This window comes from Schistocerca gregaria, chromosome 4 (assembly GCF_023897955.1).
Source record: "Schistocerca gregaria isolate iqSchGreg1 chromosome 4, iqSchGreg1.2, whole genome shotgun sequence".
Taxonomy (NCBI): Eukaryota; Metazoa; Arthropoda; class Insecta; order Orthoptera; family Acrididae; genus Schistocerca; species Schistocerca gregaria.
The window spans coordinates 158,672,029-158,694,864 of record NC_064923.1 but is presented as its reverse complement, the minus strand read 5'-3'; the positions used below and the strand labels follow the sequence as shown (position 1 = coordinate 158,694,864).

Genomic DNA, 22,836 nt, shown 5'->3' with positions numbered 1-22,836 from the left:
ATAACACTTTCTAGGGGTACGCCTGAAGTTAATTTTACGACTAAAGACTTATCTTCCTTGAAGAATAACAAACTGAGTTTTTGAGGAAATCTTCAACCATTCTAAAGTGGACGACATTTACGACGGCGGCCGAGTTTAGGTTCGTTCTTCGCATCTGACGTCACAAAACACAGTCAGCCAATGAACAGAGAACGACGTTGCCAGATGTAGACTGCAGTGCAGAGCACGGACGAGTGTCTTCAGTTTTAGAAACGTTCAGTCATAAATTAAGTAACTGAATAAAAGCAATGTCTTTATAGCAGACTTTCTTTTATACAATGTTTGGAAAAAGCATTCTTTATACCAATTGCTTCATATTCTATTAATTAATTAAACCAAACAAGCAATAAGCCTCCTAATTCAGGCAATAGCAAAGAAAGGTGTTAGTATCATTCTCATAAACCGCTTTTTCGCAATAAAGAACAGTGGTAATTGTTTCTTTCCTGTTGTACTTTGAAGAAACGTGAGTAATTCATAGTCATACCAACAATGTTTGTCGGTATTTTTCGTGCTATATTAAAGTCCTTTGGAAGATCCATTTACTGACCAGTTGGGTTAGCGTAATGGTTAAAGTGTCTCTTTGCTATGCCGTAGGTTCTGAGTTCATACCTTACCTGGTGCTTATATTTTCTTTATTTAAAAACAATATCGAAGTGTCATACTTCATGAATTTTATGCATTTGAACGTAATTTTTTGAAATTTCTAGTGGCAACTAAAATCGACTATACGGAAAGTATACGCTATGGACTTTTACCTCTCCAAACTCTTCAAAATTTCGTGCAATGATTTACTACATCTAATGCTGCACAATAACAGCGTTGAACATCAAAACAAGTCATTTATGGGGAGAAGGTACCTGTCAAGAAGATGTGTAAAAAAAATATAGGGCTTCATAGTTTTTGTGAAATCGAATGATAAAGCGTGTCAAAGCAGTCGAAACACCATGCGTCTGCACAAACGAGCAGTGCAGTGATGACATAATCGCGCACAGGGTGGAATGCGGGGAGCACGTCTCTGCAGCAGCGAAAGGGTTAATGCGGCCGTGGTGGATTTACTTCATGAACTGTGCGCTTCCCCCTAAACGTAAGTTTGCGAACTATACTATGGCGCTGCTTCTCTTGGCGCATGCAACTGGCAACGCAGCAATCTCCCTCGTCTGGGCGGGAATGCGCGAACCGCCAAGGTAAAAGAATTGAACTATAATATTTCGATATTCTGTACGTAATTCACTAGGCGTCAGTGCTGTATCGACCACCTTGTTTGGGGATAATAAACGATGTGTTTGCAACAAAAGTAACCTGTACTTCGTGGACAGTGAATATTTATGCTCTCTTCCACACCATACTTTGCTTAAGAGTATGTTTTACAGTCTTTGCCGCTGCGTTTGCGAAGATCGCTGTAGCCCCACAGTTAACTGACTCAAACAGCAAAGTGCGGAAGCCGCAGACGAGAAGAGTGAGCCTGCTGTGTGACCCTGTGTGGAGCGCCATTACACTGGCGTGACCGAGCCATCACCACCCACAGCGCCCCAGCCAGCAAGCCAGCCTTGCCGGAAGGGAGGTCCGCACAGCGGGCCCAATAAATTCGGGCTATTGCCGTCGCCGTCGAGGTGGTCCTAATGGCGTGTAATTATCATTAACGGCGTATCGTTCGCTGGTTTACGGCTGCCCACCTTTCACGCGCCGTTCGCAGGTGCTGCCTCTGCCGCTACTTTCGCGTGCTGGAATTCTGCCGAGTGCCAACGAGTGATGAGCGACCGGGCCTTATAAATTAACGCGCACTAAAAGGCGACATTATGGGCCCACCGCTCAACACATTCTCGTTAGCTGCGAAGTTCACCGACTCGGGTACGCAGACCAACACGTCCGCATCGTATCCCTCCAAAGTTATGGCGGCTACATATTTTACCACGTGTTTTATCTACACCATAACTCTTCCAATTTAGTCGTCACGACCCCATTCCAATAGAAAAATGGCTTCATGTGCCATTTGAGAGAAGCCGAAACCACGTTCCCAGTTCTGTGGCTTGGAAACGAGCGTACACTACCTTATTCACTGCCCTGGCAGCGTCTAAAACATCAACTCAGCCTCCTACTACAGGCGTTCAATCTTCTTTCCACAGTTATAGTGCAGTAGATAAGGCTCGACGATAGATTAAGGGCGGAAATGGACAGTGCAAATATACTTAAATAAGTGTCGAAAGAAGGCTCAGCGCCCAGAAGGGTTTGAGAGGGGTACATGATGTTTTTCAGTGATTGAAAAATCTAGTCACATTCGTAATGAACTCTGCAGTTTGAGACCACTTAGCACTATTAAGCTGCACCAGCTTTGACCAGAATGAGTGCCCTGTTTCGATAGAGATTAATGTCCTAACGCCATTGTCTCCTCTCATGAGGCAAGTTAGCCCGCAGCTGTTGTAACTCGTCTTTTACATATTGGACACTGATACTGGAACTGTATTGACGTCTCAACTGGTTCAATGTATGTTTTCCGATGGACATATCTGTGGATCTTGCTGGTCAACAAGCACCACAAACAGTTCCTCCCCTTCTTTCTCTCCATCTCCTCACCTCCCCACCCCTCCTTACCAAAATGCTCCTTCCTCCTCTCGCTGTTAATTTCCTCCTACCTCCTCACTCTATCCATGCCCTCTTTCCTTACTGTGCTCATTTTCCCCTCCCCCTCCCTCCATTCATTTCCTCCTGCCCTCTTCACTACCTATCTCTCCCCCCCCCCCCCCCGTCTCAGTTCATTTTCTCCTTTCACTATCCACCTTCGCCTCTCCCACCCTGCGCCGTCTCTGTTCATCTCTTCCTCTTCTTTTTCTCTTATCATTTTCCCCCTCTCTCCCTCTCTCTGCCTATCTTCTCCCTGCATGATTTCCCCACGTTGTCACTTCCACACCAGTAAGAGGTTGCAGGGTGTTACCCCCACAGTTTTTCTTTCCAGATAGCAAGTAATATGTGTACCAAATTTTGTTGAAATCGATGCAGAGGTCTAGGAAGAGTCTTTTTAACTGCAGATTTTCTAGAGTGTGCCTAAGCCACGTATATGTGACATACGTTGAACATATTTCACATATATTTGTACACATATTTCACCTGTATCTCTTGTGAATCTCAGCCCTGCAGTTTGTTTTCCACGCAGCCCAAAGTTTGCGACATCATAACTCTTGAACTATGAGTCGTACAAAGATATAGTTTTCCAGGTACATGTGATTATTATACACTAAATGTGCTGCTAATAGCATTAGCGATAAGAAACAGTAATTTAAAACTTCATGCATGATGTTCTAGTTTTTCAGGCATCTGAGCATTTATTACGTCATATCTCTTGAACTATGGATCACACAGTAATGTATTTTTCTAGGTGCGTTCAATAACATATTTGGATACTGTCTGCGAAAAGTGTTGCGAATACGGACAGTAGCAAAGAAATGGTAAACTAAACGTCATGCTTGATGCGTCATTTTTTCATTAATCTCGGTGTTTATGAGATGATATCTACTGAACTTTGTGTCCTACAGGGATATGGTTTTGAGAGTAAATTCATTTTTATTACTGAATACAGTCAGACAAATGTGTCACTAATACAGTTAACAGTAAGGAATTACATCATTAAAACGTCATGTATCCTGCAGCAGTTTTAGTACACGAACAGCGGAGACGTAGTCAGAGAGAAACTTTTTTCCTTTCGCCATTTTGTGGGTGTCATGACAGAGAAAAAGTTTCGTAAGGGTTTGAAGCTATGCGTAAAGTTTGCTGCAGGTCACCATTTGCTTTCATTCTCAAATACTGGATGAATAAAATATCAATAATCACACGTTTTGCACTACACTGACACTTTTACCCTCATCCCCACCCATCTGATGGGTAGGTGATTCTATCTCCCACAGTGATTCTTTCCAGGCGGTAAGCAACATGTGTGGTTTAGGAGGAAGTGAGTAACATACATATATTCATTTTAATATTATGTCCGGATTTACATTCTCGAGTAGTGAAAAAGCCTGGAAGTGGACAATGACCCAGTTTCAGACATTGAAAACTAAAATGCGTAAAGAACATTGATCGATGTAACATGCGTGACCTTAACGAGATGATACTGATGTGTGCCGTTGTCATTCTTCTAAGGATGACGGTGGTATAGTTCCATGCTAACATTTGACGTATTCGGATATGGATGAAATTGGAAACAAAGTGGTACAGAAAATCCTGTGTGACAAGTATAAGGAAGCGTCAATGGATGGAATGTAGCCGATCGCAGAGTTCCAGGACTGCAGCTATGCGGGTAAAGTTTCGGATAGAACCTTTATATCGGAAGGTAGAAGTAAGATACCGATGTGATGCATTTACCCATCTTCGATATAGCCTACGTTTGCTTTCTGAAAGCCAATACCGAAAATCAGTAAGTCTCATTATTCTGTCAAAACGCCACTCTGAAGCATAAATTAGTGGTTAAGAACCCAAACATTATGTTAGTGGTTTTAGGAATGACGATCATGTCTTGATAACATTCAATGTATCAGACAGTAATTATAATAACGCAGGAGAAAAGACAACAGTGTCCATATGAACTTTGTGGACCGCAGAAAGCGTATGTGAATGTCGCTAGAATCACATTGTGGGAAGAAATTAGAACGAATGCTCTGAGGGAAAAATGGATTAACCCGGTTAGGAAGTTATGCAATAACACAAAAATGACTCTGTGAATTACTTCTGGCTGCGTTAAATGCATCGCTTTCGGCTTAGTCAAAATTCTGATAAATCTCTGGTTTGCACTGTCTACGTTTCCTTTGATAAGGGTTGCCGAAAAGCGAAACAGCTACATGGATTTCTGACATTGGTAATCCACTGCGAGAAATTCTTTAAATTTCTCACAATTTAATTCGTCTTTCAAACTTTAAAGTTTTCAGTAGAAGACGAAATTAACGATACTCTAAACAAAAGTAGGAAGACCAAAGAGGTAAACCACAACATTTGTCGAAGGATAATGCTGTTTTATGTTTCATCCGATGATACTAATAATTTTCTGTTACGTAATGCGAAAATAGCTACTTATTTGTGTTACTGACAATAATGAATCTGTACCATACTGGACTGGCTGTCCACTAAATGTCTTCCGTTAAATGTATACTGTAAACCAGAGCCACTCTAGATTCAGAATTGGCATTTGCCATATTGAATCGGTCATCTCTATGACCATCAGTGGAGTGTGCACTGAAATATTACATTAAAATATTATTTACATAAAAATGAACTTTTGATTTAGCACTATTTTAAACTTGTATCACGTAATTTGTCCTAGTCCCATAGAGATTACTAACACCATACAGAGGGCACTGAAAAATCGTCATTGTGTATTTTTAGTACGTGTGAAGACATAAGATTTAAAACGAAAACCGTATAATTAATACATCAGTAATTCACCTCCTTACTGTAACCTATAGCATGCTCCCCACGTTTTTCGTTATAAATCTTACAAGTAATTCATAGCTATTAGAAATTTGCAGTCACAACTTTAAGTGATTATGTGTATGATGTTAGGAATCTGTAGGCGATTACGAGAAACTACCCTACACTTTTTAATCCAGTTTGAAAAAAGTGACATATTGAAAATTCATTTTCATTTAAGTAGTTTTTTTCTGCTTTTTTGTTCTTGCATGTACTGAAGCTTTTCATCGATTTCGAATATTTTGATGAGATTACAACACAGACTTATAGTAAATGTCAGGTTTATTTCAGTTTCTCTTCATCTCAGTCAACCAATGAAGTGCTTCCTTTTACGTGTACCTCGCGAGAAGCCGTAAATCTCGCGAAAAGACGCGTATCTCGTGAAAAGACGTGTATCTCCCGAATAGACGTGTATCTCGCGAAAAAAAACGCAAACACAAATCCACCGAGATACAAATAGAAGCTAAATGTGAGATTGGTGGGCAATACTCGGTATCGGGGGTGCGCGTAAAATGATATTTGGGCCCTTCTATCGTCAGCCAGGCTCATCTCCTGATATAACCGAAAGCTTTGGAGAAAACCTCAGTTCACTTTAATGTAGGTTAACCAGTCATACTGTAAACATCGGTGGAGACTTTAATCACCCAATAATTAATGGAGAAAATTAGAGTGTTGTTGCTGGTGGGCGTGATGAGACATCCTGTGAAACTTCACTGAATGCCTTCTCTGCAAACTACCAGGTACAAATAGGAACTCCACTCATTTGGAAAAATATTGGATCCAATGGGAACAAAGACACCTGCCGCCTTTGAGAATGTTCATGTAGAAACTGGTATCAGTGACCATGACGCGGTTGTGACAACAATGATTACCAAAATACAAAGGACCACTAAACGGAAGGATATGTATGTTCAGTAAACTAGATAAAAAACCAGTAGTGCCGTACTTCAGTGAGGAACTTGAAACTTTAAGCACAGGCCAGGAGCATGTAGAAGAATTCTAGCTCAACTTTAAACGAGTGGTTGATCACCTACTGGACAGGTATGTACCAAGTAGAACAGTTCATAGTGGGAGGGAACCTCCATGGTGTACAGCCACTGTAAAGAAACTTCTATTCAAACAGAGATTACTGCATAATAGTTGTAAAAAAAGCATAGCGCTTTAGATAAGGGCGATGTTGAATGAAACGAGTTTAGCTGTGAAAAGAGCAATGCTTGATGTCATCAATGACTAACGTAGCAGATTATTGTCAAATGACATTTCACAAAATCCAAAGAAATTTTGGTAGTATGTAGAGGTTGTTAGTGGCACCAAAGTTAGTGTCCAGTTCCTAGCACATAAGACAGGAATTGAATTTGAGGGCGGCAAAGCAAAAACTGGAATGCTTAAATCCGTTTTCATATGTTCCTTCACAGAGGAAAACCCAGGAGAATTGCCTTAATTTAATCCTAGTACCAATGAAAAAATTAATGAAAGAAGTAATTTCCTACACTGAATATACGGCTGGATTAGCCCCACTTCTAACTATAATCTATTGCACATCCTTCAAAGAAAAACACCGTGCCCAGTTTTCGGAAAAAGGTACAGGTCACACCCGTCTACAGAAAGTGTAGTAGAAGTGATCCACAAACTTACCTTCTAATATCCTTGACATCGATTTGTTGCAGAATCTTAGAACATATTCTGAGCCCAAACTTAATTAGGTATCTTTAACAGATTGATCTCATTGCCAAACAGCATGGATTTCGAAAACATCGATCATGTGAAACACAAATTTCACTCTTATCACGTGACATACTGAAAGTCTTCGATCAAGGCAACCAGGTCGGTTCAATGTTTCTTTATTTCCGAAAAGCATTTGAATGAGTACCGCACTTAAGCTTTTTGTCAATGGAACGATCGTAAGTGGTATCACGTGAAATTTGTTACTAGAATGAGGACTTTTTTCTAGGGAGGACACAGCATGTTATCTCGGGTGCAGAGCCATCGACAGTAGCTTCGGGTGTGCACCACGAAAGTGCGCTGGGAACTTTGCTGTTCAAGTTGTATATTAATGATCTTGCGAAGAATATTAACAGTAAAACCAGGCTTTTTGCAGATGATGCAGCTATCTATAATGAAGTACTATCTGAGAGAAGTTGCATAACCGTTCAGTCAGATCGTTATAAGATCTCAAAGTGGTGCAGAGGTTGGCAGCTTGCTCTAAATGTTCAGAAATGTAAAATTTTGCACGTAACAAAACTAGAAAATGTTGTATCCTATGACTATAATATCAATACATCACTGTTGGAATAGAACAACTCATACAATTAACTGGTAGTAACATTTTGTGGGGATATTAAAGTGGAATGATCAGGGTTCAGTTATAAGTAAAGCATGTGGCAGGAGACAGATTTTGGTTTACTGGTAGAATACTGGGGAAGTGCAATCAGTCTACAAAAGAGATTTCTTATAAATCACTCGTGCGGATATTGTTCAAGTGCGTGGAACCCGTGCCACATAGGATTAACAGGGGATATTGAACGTATACAGAGAGGGGCAGCACGATTAGCCATAGGTTTGTTTAATCAGTGGGAGAGTCCCACAAAGATACTGAAGGAACTGAACTGATAGACTCTTAAAGACAGACGTTAACTATCCCGAGAAAGGGTAATAACAAAGTTTCAAGAACTGGCTTTAAATGGTGAGAGATATACTACAATCCCCTACCCATCGCACACATGGGTATCGTGAGGATAAGGCTGGAATAATTACTGCACGCACAAAGGCATTCAAACACTCTTCCCGCATTTCATACGTGAGTGGAATAGGAAGAAATCCTAATATTGCTACAATGGGACCTACCCTCTGCCATGCACCTCACGGTGGTTTGAGGAGTATAGATGCAGACATAGATGTGGATGTAGATGTATACGAATGCTAAAATTACAGAGATTGGAGCCAACATGGAGGCTTACCGGTGGTCATACTTCCCGTGCACCATTGACTACTCAAACAGGACAAGACGGCAATTTCAGTGGTACACAAAGTACAGTCCTCCAAAGACCAGACTTCAGAACGAGATAATATTGCTTTGTCATCTGTTTTTCAGCTATGGTGAAATATTCAAGTCTCTAGTTCATTGGAAAATGACATTGGTAAACAAAGTATCTTCCGCCACACCCTAGACAAGGAAGCGAGTTAATATTCCATGGACATCGAGTTGTATGGTTAAAATTTCAAGTCTGTAGCTCATTGGGAAGTTGTTTAAATCAGTTGCAAAATTGGTGCCAAATACACAGAGTTGAAAGTGACCTAATTTTTAACGTGGTAAAAGTCATTTTTACGTTTAGACATTTCGTATCAAAGCCGGTTTCTGGCAACTAGTTCATAATTAAAGCCGAATAAAATATTTATATGTGGGAACTAATGGAAAACGAGTGAAGCTGCAGGCTAGAGAATTGTGGTAATAAAACATCACAGTGAACGGCGAAATGGGATCTCTCTATATCAAAATATTACAAATTAAGTGTGACATGATAAATTTTCGGTGTCACAATTTCGATTACTCGCCTTGTGAGTAGAACGAAGTGCCTTGCAAAATCTAAATTATTCTGTCACAAGGCAATAATGATTGAATCTTTGCATTCTTTTCTTAGTAAGAGTAGAAATTAAATTACTTGGCAAGAAGCTAATCAGACTTAGATGCAAATTGGATATCTCCATTTCTGAATAAATAGATTCCAAGAAACTAATACGAAAACAAAATGACAGCTTGAAGCTAGTAGCCATAAGACTGCATCCTGTCTTATCATTGTGCTACCAAGTGTGCATGATAGTACTAACAACGTCGTAGCTATTTCTTCAGAAGAATAGTAAACTTCGGTTAGTCGATGTTCTGCGTGCCTGAGAATCTGGTGGAAATCTTCGGATGAAGCTGGAGACATAGATGATCCTGAAACTGCAAATCGGTTTTCCGCATTAGGTCACCGGTGTCTGCCCTTGTGCAATGATAGCAGCTTAATGAGGAGTGATCGGTAGTTCCATAGATTTCGTAATTTCAAACAAGAGAGCAAAATTCCTTTCTTTATAATCGTAGCCGCGTGAAGGCTCGCGTACCAAATCAGTTCGCACTAATGCCGATAGACGTAAGCGACATCTTATTGCTGCTCACATGAAATTCACGTAATCGTCGAAAATGATAAACGAGCGTACCTTAGTATTCATTAACTTCTAGTATATTCTCTGAACAATGCTTTCCTACAACATGCGTCTGGAAATAATTAATTATCCGGTTAGTATTTTGACTTAAACTTACTCAAATTAAGATTTTTTCAAATGGCTGCCTTTCATAAAGTACCACGACACAAAGAGTTCCTCCTTTAGGATTACTCTTCAAGACAACACTAGTTATTCGTATAAGATTAACATTACTACTGTATATTCCAAGAGTGATTGTGAGCCGGCCGTTGTGGCCGAGTGGTCCTAGGCGCTTCAATCGGGAAACGCGCTGTTGCTACGGTCGCAGGTTCGAATCCTGCCTTGGGCATGGATGTGTGTGATGTCCTTAGGTTAGTTAGGTTTAAGTAGTTCTAAGTTCTAAGGGACTGATGACCCCAGATGTTAAGTCCCATAGTGCCCAGAGCCATTTGTACCATTTATGAGTATTTATGAGTCTCTCAGAACGCTAAAGGCGCTCGCAGGCGAGTATCACTATTACACGTTCATTAAAAAATAATGAAGTATTTCCTCTTCTGGTTGGTTTCATGTGACTCGCCATGCCCACCAGTCTTAACAACTTCCTCATTTCAGCACATAAACCCAGCATCCTCACTTATCAGATGGATACTTTGCGCTTTCTATCTTCACCTAAAGCTTTTGCCTTACTGGTCCCTCTAGTATCATGGAAGTTATTAGCAGACGTCGTCCTGTCTCTTCTTCTTCTTAGTGTTTTCTGTACTCGTATACTCCTTACCTCGCCGATTCTGCCGAGAACCTCATTTCTTACTTCATCAGTCCCCATAATTTTGAACATTCACCTGTATAACCACTTCTCAAATGTTGGGATTCTCTTACGTTCTGGTCGGCCGGGGCGGCCGAGCGGTTCTAGGCGCTACAGTCTGGAACCTCGCGACCGCTATGGACGCAGCTTCGAAACCTGCCTCGGGCATGGATGTATGTGATGTCCTTAGGCTAGTTAGGTTTAAGTAGTTCTTAGTTCTAGGCCCATTGTGCTCAGAGCCATTTGAACCATTTTTTCTTACGTTCTGGTTTTCCCACAATTTATGAATTGCTCCCATACAATACTGTGCACAAAACGTTCGTTGTCGAGGAGAAAATTAGAGAGATTAGAGGTAACAAAATTTACTGACAATCATTCAACCCATGCCCCATTCACGGGAGAACGGAAGTATGGGGTATTAGATAGTGATAAGAGGATTACCCCCGCCACACACCGACAAATGATATGCGGAATATAGACGTAGATGAAATTCCTTCCACCAAGTAAGGTCATATGAGCTATTTTTGCTTTGAGGTTATAGCATCCTTTCATTTCGTTTATTCTTTGGTCCCCAATTTTAACGTTAAGTTTATTGGCAATTTCATTTGTGCTCTCCCGCCGGAGTAGCAGTGCGGTTCTGGGTGCTACAGCCTGGAACCGGGCGATCACTATGGTGGCAGGTTCGAATCCTGCCTCGGTCATGGACGTGTGTGATGTTCCTTAGGTTATTTAGGTTTAATGAGTTCTAAGTTCTAGGCGACTGATGACCTCAGAAGTTAAGTCGCATTGTGCTCAGAGCCATTTGAACCATTTTTGAGCCATTTGTGCTATTTTTCCTGCTTCCGTTATCTTTACTTTCAATCCACATACTGTTTTCTGAGAATTTCGGCATGTCCTGCTGATCGTCCTGACTTTTGCTCAGTATACCAATGTCGTCAGGGAATCTTTTTACTGATATACTCTCACCGTGAATTTTAATTCAACACCTGAACATTTGTTTCCGTCATTTATTCTTAGATTTCATTGTGAATGCCCTCTCTTCTAAAGATAAAAGGGGGTAATGTGGCGAAAAGGATCTGTCGCCCTAGTAATGTGTACTGGGAAGCAAAAGATTGGTTGACACATATGCACTTTAAATAAAATCTTCTACTCAAATCGTAGCTGAAGAAATGCTACACTTAACTGATTGGTAATTCATTCAAACCGGTGTTTAAATACAGCTTTTAAAACTATTAATGTATAAAATTGAGTGAAAAGTCCAATAGTCCACTGTACTTGTGTTTATTTAAGTCCATTAGATACCCACAGAAGGGGTTTCGTAACTTTCAATTGCAACTTCTTGTGTATATTAATGCTATGTCATATGGCATAGAGAGCTGTTACAGAATGCCGCAGAGTAACACATGGCGTAGCTAGACAAAATCCTCAGCACTACTCATTACTATTGTCTAGTCTGTATGGACATCACTAATCGTCATCACTTTGTATGTTTCTGACGGTTTCTTTCGGTCTAAGGCAATGAACAGGCAATGTATGTTGCTTGAAATAGGCCGACAGGAACATATTTTAATTGATAAACTGATAAGGGCTGCTGATTTAATATAAGCTGGACATTCATCATTGACGATGGTTTGTATCAATTGAGCAGGGCTGTGAACTTTGCCTAGCCACGCCAACTGTTACTCGGTGGCTTTTTGTAACAACACCGTATATCATATGACATAGCATTTATATACACGAGAAGATGCATCTTAAAAGTTGCGAAACCGCCTCTATTGGAGTTTCGTTCCGTTTTATACTTTAATACTCTACCACTGCTCACGTGCCCTCGTTTCTCCACAGTCCCATCTGCCATTGCTTCGTGTTTTTAATCTATGGAGATAATTTGGGTAAAATCCGCATCCCGTCAGCAAGGTGTCTCATTTTCGCATGTAATCGGAATTAGTGAGACCGACTGCAACTGGAGTTGCTCCCACAGAATCCTGTGCACAGATCTGCAGCAGTGATCGCCAAGTTCTTTTGTATCTACATCTACATTTACATCTACATCTACGTGATTACTCTGCTATTCACAATAAAGTGTCCGGCAGAGGGCTCAATGAACCACCTTCAAGCTATCTCTCTACCGTTCCACCCTCGAACGGCACGCGGTAAAAACGAGCACTTAAATTTTTCTGTGCGGGCCCTGATTTCTCTTATTTTATCTCGATCATTTCTCACTATGTAAGTGGGTGGCAGCAGAATGTTTTCGCAACCGGAGGAGAAAACTGGTGATTGAAATTTCATGAGAAGATCCCGTCGCAGCGAAAAACGCCTTTGTTTTAATGACTGCCACTCCAATTCACGTATCATGACTGTGACACTATCTCCCCTATTTCGCGATAATACATATTTGTACTTTTCCGATGTCATCCGTCAGTCCCACCTGATGCGGATCCCACACCGCACTGCAATACTCCAGAATAGGGCGGACAAGCGTGGTGTAAGCAGTCTCTTTAGTAGACCTGTTGCACCTTCTAAGTGTTTTGCCAGTGAATCGCAGACTTTGGTTTGCTATACCCTCAATATTATCTATGCGATCGTTCCAATTTAGGTTATTTGAAATTTTAAACCCTAAGTATATAGTTGAACTGCAGCCTTCAGAATTGTGTGTCTTATCGCGTAATCGAAATTTAGCTGATTTCTTATAGTGCTCACTGTACTACTGAATAACTACAGTGACAGCCTATTTCCATGGACGTCGGTACCGTTCGCGTTGGGCGCGCTAGCCAGGAGCGCGACAAGCAGTAGACGTGACTCGGCACCGTGCGTCGCGCTTTGTTGCTACGCCGTGTATCGCTTACTGCCAGCTGAAGCTGGACCGCGCCGTGACGCTACATCCATGAGCCGCATAGCGAGCCTCTTACGCCCTCTCTAATAAGTAAAGCAGTGAAATACATTTTTGGTTTAATGTCCTGTTGACGAAGGGGTTATTGGAGAACGAGCTCGGAAAGTTAATAGAAGAATATCGGCCTTAGAAGGAGACATCCCGGAATTCACGTTAAGCGCTTTGCTGAAACTTAAATCAGGACAGCCGGACGTGGATGTGAACCGTCTTTCACCCCAATACGAGTCCACTGTTTTACGATTACCCTGTCTTACTCACTGGCTGAATATCCGTCGATGCTTTCTGTTAATTATACAACGAACGTGCAGATTTTCCCTCTTTCAACATAAATACATTGCTAGGAGTACCACAAAACTGTATCACCTGGTTACACTGATCCGTAGTACCCTTTCAGTATCGCAGCAATGTAGCCGCCAAATGAATGAAAGTCGTAAAAATGATATAGAACATAATCATTTGTTTACCTATAGCATGTGTAAAACCCAAGATCTGTTTGACTAATTGAACGTCAATTTTTTTCTCCTAAACGGATGGGTCTATCTCGTTAATCTTTCCAGCATCGTGTACTAAAATTATTCCAAAAATTTGAGGCTGTAGGTAATTAACAAATCTCCGTTGTTAGAATGAGACGCCGCTGCATTTATTGAAAATTAACGATTCTCACAATGTCCTAAATCTTTCGCGAATAACTCAAGGATCTGTATACACAGGTTGAGCCCGAATTGCACCGACAAAATCTCTCGGATTGACAAGGGGTATTTTAATATTTTGGTGTATATGGAAGCTTGGTCCCTTGAGGCATTTTGCACATTAATAGCATTTCATTTTATTTCTAAATCCCATTTATATTTGTATCGGTATTGCATTGAAAATAACTGTGTGTGTGTGTGTGTGTGTGTGTGTGTGTGTGTGTGTGTGTGTGTGTATGTGTGTGGTGTGGAACATAGACAGAGGAATATCGTCTAAATGAGAGTGAGGAAGAGTGAGAGAGAAGTTGAGGGAGGTAAAGCGATTGTTAGTTAATTGTGATTGAGTGAGGGAGGGCGAGTGAGTCAACGAACTTGTGAATTTGAGTCAGTTCATGTGTTTGAAAGAATTTTTTTTATTTATTCGAGTGGTTCAAGTACAATCATATTGCAACATATTTCAGTCTCAAGCGTTCTCCTCCGAATGTGAAAATACGTTGTTGACACCCACCCATAAAACGAGAAATGATCATTGTAATAAAATAACCGAAATCAGAGCTCAGACGGAGAGATTTGTGTGTTCGTTTTTCCCTTCACTGTTAGAGAGCGGAACGGCAAAGAAATAGTGTGATGCTGGTTCTATGAGCCTTCTGCTATGCACTTGAGTATAAATTGTAGAGTAGTCATGTACATGCAGGTATGATTCAGAAAATATGCCCCTATTCGTGGGTGCACCTCTTACAATAGCACGTCAGCACCACCATCATCATTATACTACATATATGGCGCTTCATACAGCGTGAACTCGTGAAAGATGTCAGACACATTTTCTCTGGTGTTTCAGCAGATATTTGCAACATAGTATTTCCTATTTGTAGCTGGTGTCAGCCCAAACAAACACTCCTCATCCTCTCTTTCCTGCGACGCCCAGTCCCAATGGAAAGCATCAGATTGCGTCCCATCACAAGCAAAAAGCTTAATTTTACGTGTCCATTCCATTTATCAGTCCCACATTAGTGGTGCTATTCGTTTTATCAATATGTCTTAACATGGATAGCGACTCGCATGTCACCTTGGCCTGATTGATATCACTATGCACTAGCGCTACTCATGCGCCACTGGTGGACTGATTTTCCGTCTCGTATCTGTTATCCGTATCGACAAAACCAATATCGCAGTAGGTTAAAGTGAGACCGCTCTACCGAATGGGCATGTAATATTCCGATTCAAAAATAATTTTGTTTGTAATGAGAACAACACCGACACTTTCTGTTGACACTGGGAGCCGAATTAAACGTGTGATGACCAGTATTTCTTTGCGCCGACACAGTTTACACATTGCATAAATGAAACTGCAGATACCTGTTTAAACACCAGGAAAAACGCGTCTGATGATTGTTAGGAGAGCATCCTTTATATTCGTTATAATATTATCACAGCTACCGCTCTTCCAGCAGTGGGGTACATATACAAAAAGCTTATCAGTCAATGTATTCTATAAGATATATATGGAGAAATCTGTTTCTTCAGTAAAGTTTTTCTGGGTATTAGAGCGGATACTCATAGTGTTATAACAGTAGCTGAAACGTTGACTTATACAGCTACGTGAGGATGCTGTCGAACACCAGAAAAAGTTTTAAAGAAGACACTGGCCGCATATGCCAACCCACTCGTACACACAGTATTTCTCATGGGTGTCTACTTCTTTTCCAGGTGGCCGTGCTCCTGGCGGCTTTAGTGGCAGGAAGCCAGTGTGTGGTGTCGACAGCTCCAGGAGCGATGCAGTCTGGCACAGCAACGACCACTGCTCCAGCTGCCCCAGCCGCTGAAGACAGATCCGGTGCTGCCGGAACGCAAACACCCTCAAATGGTGCGGACCGACGTGAGCTGACGCTGGGGCTGTCTGGCAGCTGCTGCGGCTCTGGCCCGCAGCTCAGCAACTCCTACGGTCCGCCGCCCCCGTCTGGGCCTCCTCTGCCTCGTCCAGTGTATGGGCCTCCGCCCCCAGGACAGCAACAGCAGCCTACCATCATATACGCGCCACCTCCTCCAGAGCCGCCACCACCACCGCCACCGTCGGGCTCTTACGGACCACCACCTTTCAAGCTACCATCACAAGGTGGTCCACCAAGAGGTCACCACCACAAACAATTCTTTCCGCGACCACAGTACGGTCCACCACACCCGCCACGTCCTAGGCCAGTGTATGGGCCACCAAAGTCACCTAGACCAGTATATGGGCCTCCACCACCAACCAAACAGTATGGACCACCACCATTCGGTCTGAGGCCACCTGCTCCACCCCTTGGACCACTAAAGCTCACCTACGGCACTCCATCGAAACCACCAAGTTTCTTGTCTAGCTCCCCTCCGAAGCCGGTCTATGGAGTTCCTACACCAACCTATGGTGTCCCACAAATTTCTATATCTCCCCCTCCTGCACCCAGCAGCACATATGGAGCTCCATTCCATCATTCTGGAGGCGGTGGGGCACCTCCTACACCACCAGTGATCAAGTACGATGGCTGGCAGCCAATGCTGGGCGTTTCACACAAACCGAGTGACACTTATGGTCCACCAACAGGTGGGAATTCTTCGCCGCCGCCACCTGCACCCAGTGTAGCCTATGGAACTCCACTGTCAAGCGGAACTGGCTTTAGCTTCAGCGGAAACTCGGGAGTATCAGGAAATGGTGCCAGCCTTCTTCTCGCAGAGCTGTATGGAATTCCTCAGAGTGGTGGAGGTACTGGTTCAGGTGGAGGTTTATTTGGAGGTGGGTCCTTTGGCAGCTCTTTAAGTACAACATACGGTGTTCCTAGTCTCAATCTTGGCGCTCCACCACCACAAGCACCACCAAGTAGTGACTATGGCACTCCACTGCCACCAGCTACAGTCACTGTTATAACATCTTCTACTGATGGAGGGTATGGTGGCTCTCCTCCTCCACCACCACCTCCATCATTGCCCAGCCCTGACTATGGTCCACCACCAAGTGGTGGAGATGTTCAGTTGCCTTCACTGCCAAACGGTAATGACATTGTACAGGCAGGTCCTATACCTACAGCTCCTAGTAACGAATATGGAGCACCACTGCCTCCTGCTGGTTTAACTGCTCCAGCTCTAAATATAGATCAAGGCATCGGTGATGCAGTGGGTGCTACAATTGAATCAGGACATAGTGATGCAGGGGCAACACATTCTTTACAGCATGACACTGCTCAGCTTGGTGTGCCACTGAGTAATGGACATGACGAAATACACTCTCCATCACCTGCTGTTTCTGTTACAATCACCAAGAGTCAGAGCATTGAGCTGAATCCGCTAGGGAAGAAAGTCACTCCAAAGGAACCCGTTAAATTTAGAGAACCTGTACCCCCTGGACTGCTGTCTTCAATTGCAGAGACAGTGAGACTGAAAGAAACATTCGGCACTGATGTACACGGCAATAAAGGACCAACATACTTGCCACCACCTATCCCAGATCCCGCTGAGACCAATCAGAACGATCCTTCAAGACCACCAGTCGTTTATGGCTCTCCAGAACCGGCACCATTTGGACCCCCTCCTCCACCAGATGACTCAGCTTCTTCGAACACTTTCCTTGTTCCACCTCCCAACGTTTACCGCCCTCCACTGGCAGCCACGAGCTATTCCAGCATTACTTCCGGAGATTTTGGCTTTGGGAGCTCCTCTCTCACTGCTGGTTACGGGGTACCACCTCCACAGCCTTTGTATCCTCCATCAACAGTATATGGGGTCCCCAACTTTGGAGGTGGCAGTGTCTCATTTTCTGCTGGTAATCTGGACAATTCGGGAGCTTTGAGTCACACAGTGTCTAATGTCTATGAAGGTCCTAATGGTGGTGGCCACAGCTGCACTGACACAGGCTTCATCCCTTCGAGTGGGTTTGGTACATCAGTGGCTGGTGATTCATCTGGACAAGGCGAGATAATTCACGGTACTGTGCCCAGTGGTGAATATGGTCCGCCACCACCTACTATATCTTCAAATTACGGTGCCCCATCAGCTCCTTCTTCCAATTACGGGCCCCCACTATCTCAATTTAGCCAAAGTTATGTTTCCTCTTCAGGTCCCTCCGCGCCCTCCACATTGTATGGTGCTCCTTCAGCACAAGTAGTGTCTGTTAGTTACGGCAGCCCAGATCCTAGAGGTGTTTCTGGAATCCTGTCAGCCCAGTCTTCCAGAGGAAATGATGTGTCTGCCGAGACACTGCCAGTGTCAGCCACTGGCGGTGATAATGGTGGCGGCCTGTCTTTACCAGAAGCCCAAGCACTTACTGCTTTAGGGACATCGGCCAGCAACTCGCAAGATTTCACAGTTCAGGGTGCACACGGAAGCTACAAACTGCATATTCAAGCAGCTCCTGGCGTGGGTGAAGACGGCTCCAACGCAAACATACCCCACGCGGCGGTACTCTCAAACGGCCTACTACAGGATATCCTGAACGCCATCGAGCAACAGCATCCGTCATCTTCCTACGGGTCTGATCTGCAGCAGGAATCGTCAGCCAGGGTAGACGTATCAGCGAGACCCGAGCCAAATTCCGTGCCAACTGTATCTCCATCCACAAAGGACGGGAATTACACTAAACACACGAGAAATTCTACGGCAACAACGAACTCCACGGCGTCCTCTGCGAGATCATCTGTTCCTAGTGACATTCAGTCAGCATTCCCATTCTCTGTGGCTGAGCACGGCATAGCGTTATTTTTCAATCGTACTGGGAAAGCTCTGAACGACGTAACAGCAGAGCGGAGCAACAACACATCAACGCAGCTACCTGAACACGATGTGAAACTGCCGGACGATGCAGGGACGTACGTATCATTCAGTGGTCCTCACGCCAATTACAAATATGGTGATACGTCTGGTTCCCAGGAAGATACGTCGCGCGCAGACACCAGAAGTGCTCAGTCATCGCAGGAGTCTCGGACAAGTTCTTCACCGGTAGAGAAGAAAGAATAACTCTGCGACACGGGGCATGCAGAACCATTAAAGCTGACGCTGTTATTGCCCTTCGACAAAATTTCTGTGGACAATGGGCGTTAATTCGTCTATGCCGTTCAAAAGTCATCAGCATAACGTATTTATTCCACAGAATTTCAGCTGTAGCAATGCGAATGTAGCGCCTGAGTTGTTATTTAGTACGGTAAGCATAATTTATTAATTTTGTACTTGCGACGTTATTGTTGCCGTCGGAGAGTGCGCTTTTTCGTTTTAAAACAGTGTGAATGTCACGACTTTCTTTCCATGAGTCCCATTTGTGGCGTTGTGGTCATGAGAGGACAGCAGGTTTTTTTTTTTGTTTTTTTTTTTTTTTTTACTTGATATGAATCCTCCAACACAGCCCCAGGTTTTCTTTCCATGAATCGCTGCTAAATACTTCGCTGCAGAGAACTGCACGACCTTTTTTATGTGAAAAGACGATAGAGACAGTGCGCTGGGTTATAAACTTGGAGACGATGTCGATCGGATTCTAAAATACTTTACTGGTGCTGCCACGTAATACAGGAAGTGTTCAAGTTTTCCACGACTTATTTACCTTCTTTACTATAAACTACCTAACGAATTCCTACTAGTGGGAAAACTGTACGTGTGTCCCTAGAACGTGTCTGTTCCGTTCCTTCATAAGGCACTACTTGTGTCTGTGCGATGAGTGCGGCATTATGTTTGCTGTTTGATCTGTCAACACGGGCAATGTAGTTAGAGAAACTACTATTTTAGGTAAGAACGTGAAAGACAATTTTGTGCCAATATACACTTCAGCGACTGCTCAACCTCATTCTACTATGTTGTTAATATGCATTTTTATACTGTATTGTATTATATTGTACAACAAACGAATGACTGTGTAAATACATCTTTTTATACGTTTTAATTTTATTTAATCGTGCTTTAGCTCCTTTTATTACCTCTTTATCTAATTCAAAACTATGATATGCAAAATATTTCACTTTTTATGCAAATAATCGTTACTGATCCTGTAAAGCATCAAAGACAGAGAGCTATGCAAGGCTTGCACATAAATCTTTACAGCGTTACCCACTGATATATTCTTTCATTTGCTTTAGGTGACCTTTTGAAATACTTGAGATTTTGCTTAAACTTCTTGTAAAAGGAACAATTAATGGCTTTGTACTTACAAACACAGAAACTTCTTAGGCTGTTGGTGTCATTGATGTGAAACGAGAAAGTGGTTTTCTTCTCAAAATAATCTACTCAAACGTCACCTTGACTTTAATGTTTTGTTAATATTGACATACTTCTGACATATGTTTCACATCTCACAGTATCAGTTAACTTACTGTCACCAGCAACGTTCTATTTTACTTCCACTACGCAATTCAGATTTTTGAGTCTCCAACAGCAGGCACATTTCGGTGAGTAATAAGGCAAATGTGTGTTTTATGTACGTCTTTAGGAGAACCTGTACCAGTGTCGAATAGTAGGGACGTAAGAAGCAGTATGAGACGGCTTCGAAGAACCCTCTGCCAGGTGCACCTCATACAATAGCACGTCAGCACCACCATCATCATTATACTACATAAATATACTACATATATGGCGCTTCATACAGCGTGAACTGCAGTGTAGTAATATACATGAAGATTATCCGGCTGTATTCCCGTAAGTTATTTGAACACACTATACGCAGGGAGAAGTGAGTTTTCACATGGGATGATCACTTTGTAGGGAATTTAAACTGATAGTATCTTCATTACATTTCTGGACAAGACACATAAAGATTAAATTTAAGGAATGTGTAGTTTTAGAGAACTTCTGTGAAACGAAAGCGGTTGTTATCTTTGCTCTGGATCTTTTTGTACTTCAGTGAACCCTTCTGCCTTCAGAAGACCGTGTTACCTTTTTATGTCGTCTTCTATAGTATTTCAGGTGCATCGAGGTCATTTTTAGTTTCCTAAATATTGCTTACTACTTGTATCCAGTTTTCAACCTATTGTACTGCAGTCGCAAGAGGTCTCTATCTGCACGATACCGCTGCAGCATTCGTGTGATATGGTTCAACGAACCATGGGACTAACACACGATCATAACCAAGAAAAGATATGGCCAAAATAAACTCGACAGCAAAACACATTCATTCCATATCTGCATTTTTGGCAACGTTACGGCTGAGATATTGTCTGGTCTTCTATTGTGTGTTTATAGTCTTTATTGTAACTTTACGGGCTCTTTAACTCTCCAAATACATAGTACAGTTTGTAAACCTATTCACTCCCGTTCTTTGCCTTTCTCGTCTTTTCCTTTCGCTTATTACAACTTTTCTGTTATTGTTATTTTGTGTTATGAAACACATTATGTGTAATTTTTCGGGTAGATGTGTTTGCATAATAGTGCCTTTGGCCACTTCTAATTCTGTTTCTTTTTAAGTTGCTTTTTTTATTTTGGCAACATGCTTCTGCTCCTGAGTTCGTCGGTCATTATTTCATTTGATTTTAAGACTTCAACAGTGCTTCGTTTGTATTAGGTTCAAGAAATACTTTAATTTATGGTGCGCGCAGGTGGAGTGACAAAACGCTCTCCTGGGTTGCATGGTTTGGTCTACAAATGGAATACATATCTTTGATTGCAAGCTATTACGCTGTTCGAAGATAATATGATGCGAGCTTTATATGTTATGTTCCTTAGCGCGGATTGCGTTAGATTCTTATGTACGTCCAGGTTATGTCGGTACCTATTATTGTTGTGCAGCATTCTTATTAGGGACCGTATTTCATGCGTTTTTTTTACCCTGCCACGTGCATCACGACGCTTTAGAAGCGTCTAACTTTTCTCTGAGGTAACTAACTATAGTTCCCTTCTTACTTTCATGTCTAGATAAACAGACATTGATGACTACGAGTATATACAGCTGTCCAAAATTACTTCGAAATAAATTTTCTGAAGGCGAATAATTTGGCCTCAGCTGCGTAAGGACAGATGTACTACGTATAGGTGACAAATGAAAATTTTTTAGAGACCGTTGCTCGAATTTGTATTTCCCGTATACGGAGAGCGGTCGGTCACCTTATCCAGTTTGCTATCTGTGCACGCCTTCCGGACCAACCCAAACTTTCATATGTCACACTGCCTTCATCCGTATACTACACACTCCTACGTTAATAACTAAATGCTCGCATCTTACAGGGTGAACGGGTGCTTGGTGAATGAAACAATGCCACAAGGTTGCGTAAATAAAAGTAAGGCTTATGTGTGAACTGAGTTGACATAATTTCTATGTTGTTACCTCTGTAAATAGTAAAGTTAATTTCGATAAAAATATCAATAAGTATCCTTGTAATATTAAAGCGCAACGTAAAATATGACTGCGACTTAAGAGTCCCACCAGGTCCAGGGGAGCTAATTCTCAAGTTGCAGTTACACTGATATTTGATTGCTTTCAGTTTACTTGGTACCAAGTCTTCGAATGAAGCCCTTTTGAAACGGTTTGAATCCACGAAATCCAGGGATATGTAGCACTATATGGCATTATCGTATATTTTGAGAGATGCATATTGGGCCTGAAGACGACATAGTGGAATGCCGAAACTGATTTCGTCAAAATAAAATAACATCTTACTTACATGGCTGTTGGAGAATTTCACTGATATTGACAATTACTTAACCAGCTGACATCCCATGTCCAAGATGGATCAACAGGCATTCTGTTACAGTGAGTCTCTTTCAAGTTCTACGACAACAGGAATTTGTGACACAGATTCCTCACATTATAGCCGTTTACTTTACCTGATAGATGGAATGTCGATTCA

At 42.2% G+C, this 22,836-nt stretch overlaps 1 protein-coding gene across 1 annotated transcript in view; it reads left to right on the top strand.

Annotated features, from left to right (window-relative positions):
- The window catches only part of LOC126267330 (uncharacterized), a 75,879-nt gene extending 55,936 nt beyond the window's left edge, over positions 1 to 19,943 (top strand). Inside the window, exon 2 of the mRNA XM_049972435.1 lies at positions 15,758 to 19,943. Within this exon, the coding sequence (XP_049828392.1) occupies positions 15,758 to 19,030 (3,273 nt within the window). The 3' untranslated portion in view covers positions 19,031 to 19,943. The remainder of the gene's footprint in view (positions 1 to 15,757) is intronic.
- Positions 19,944 to 22,836: the final 2,893 nt, after the last annotated feature.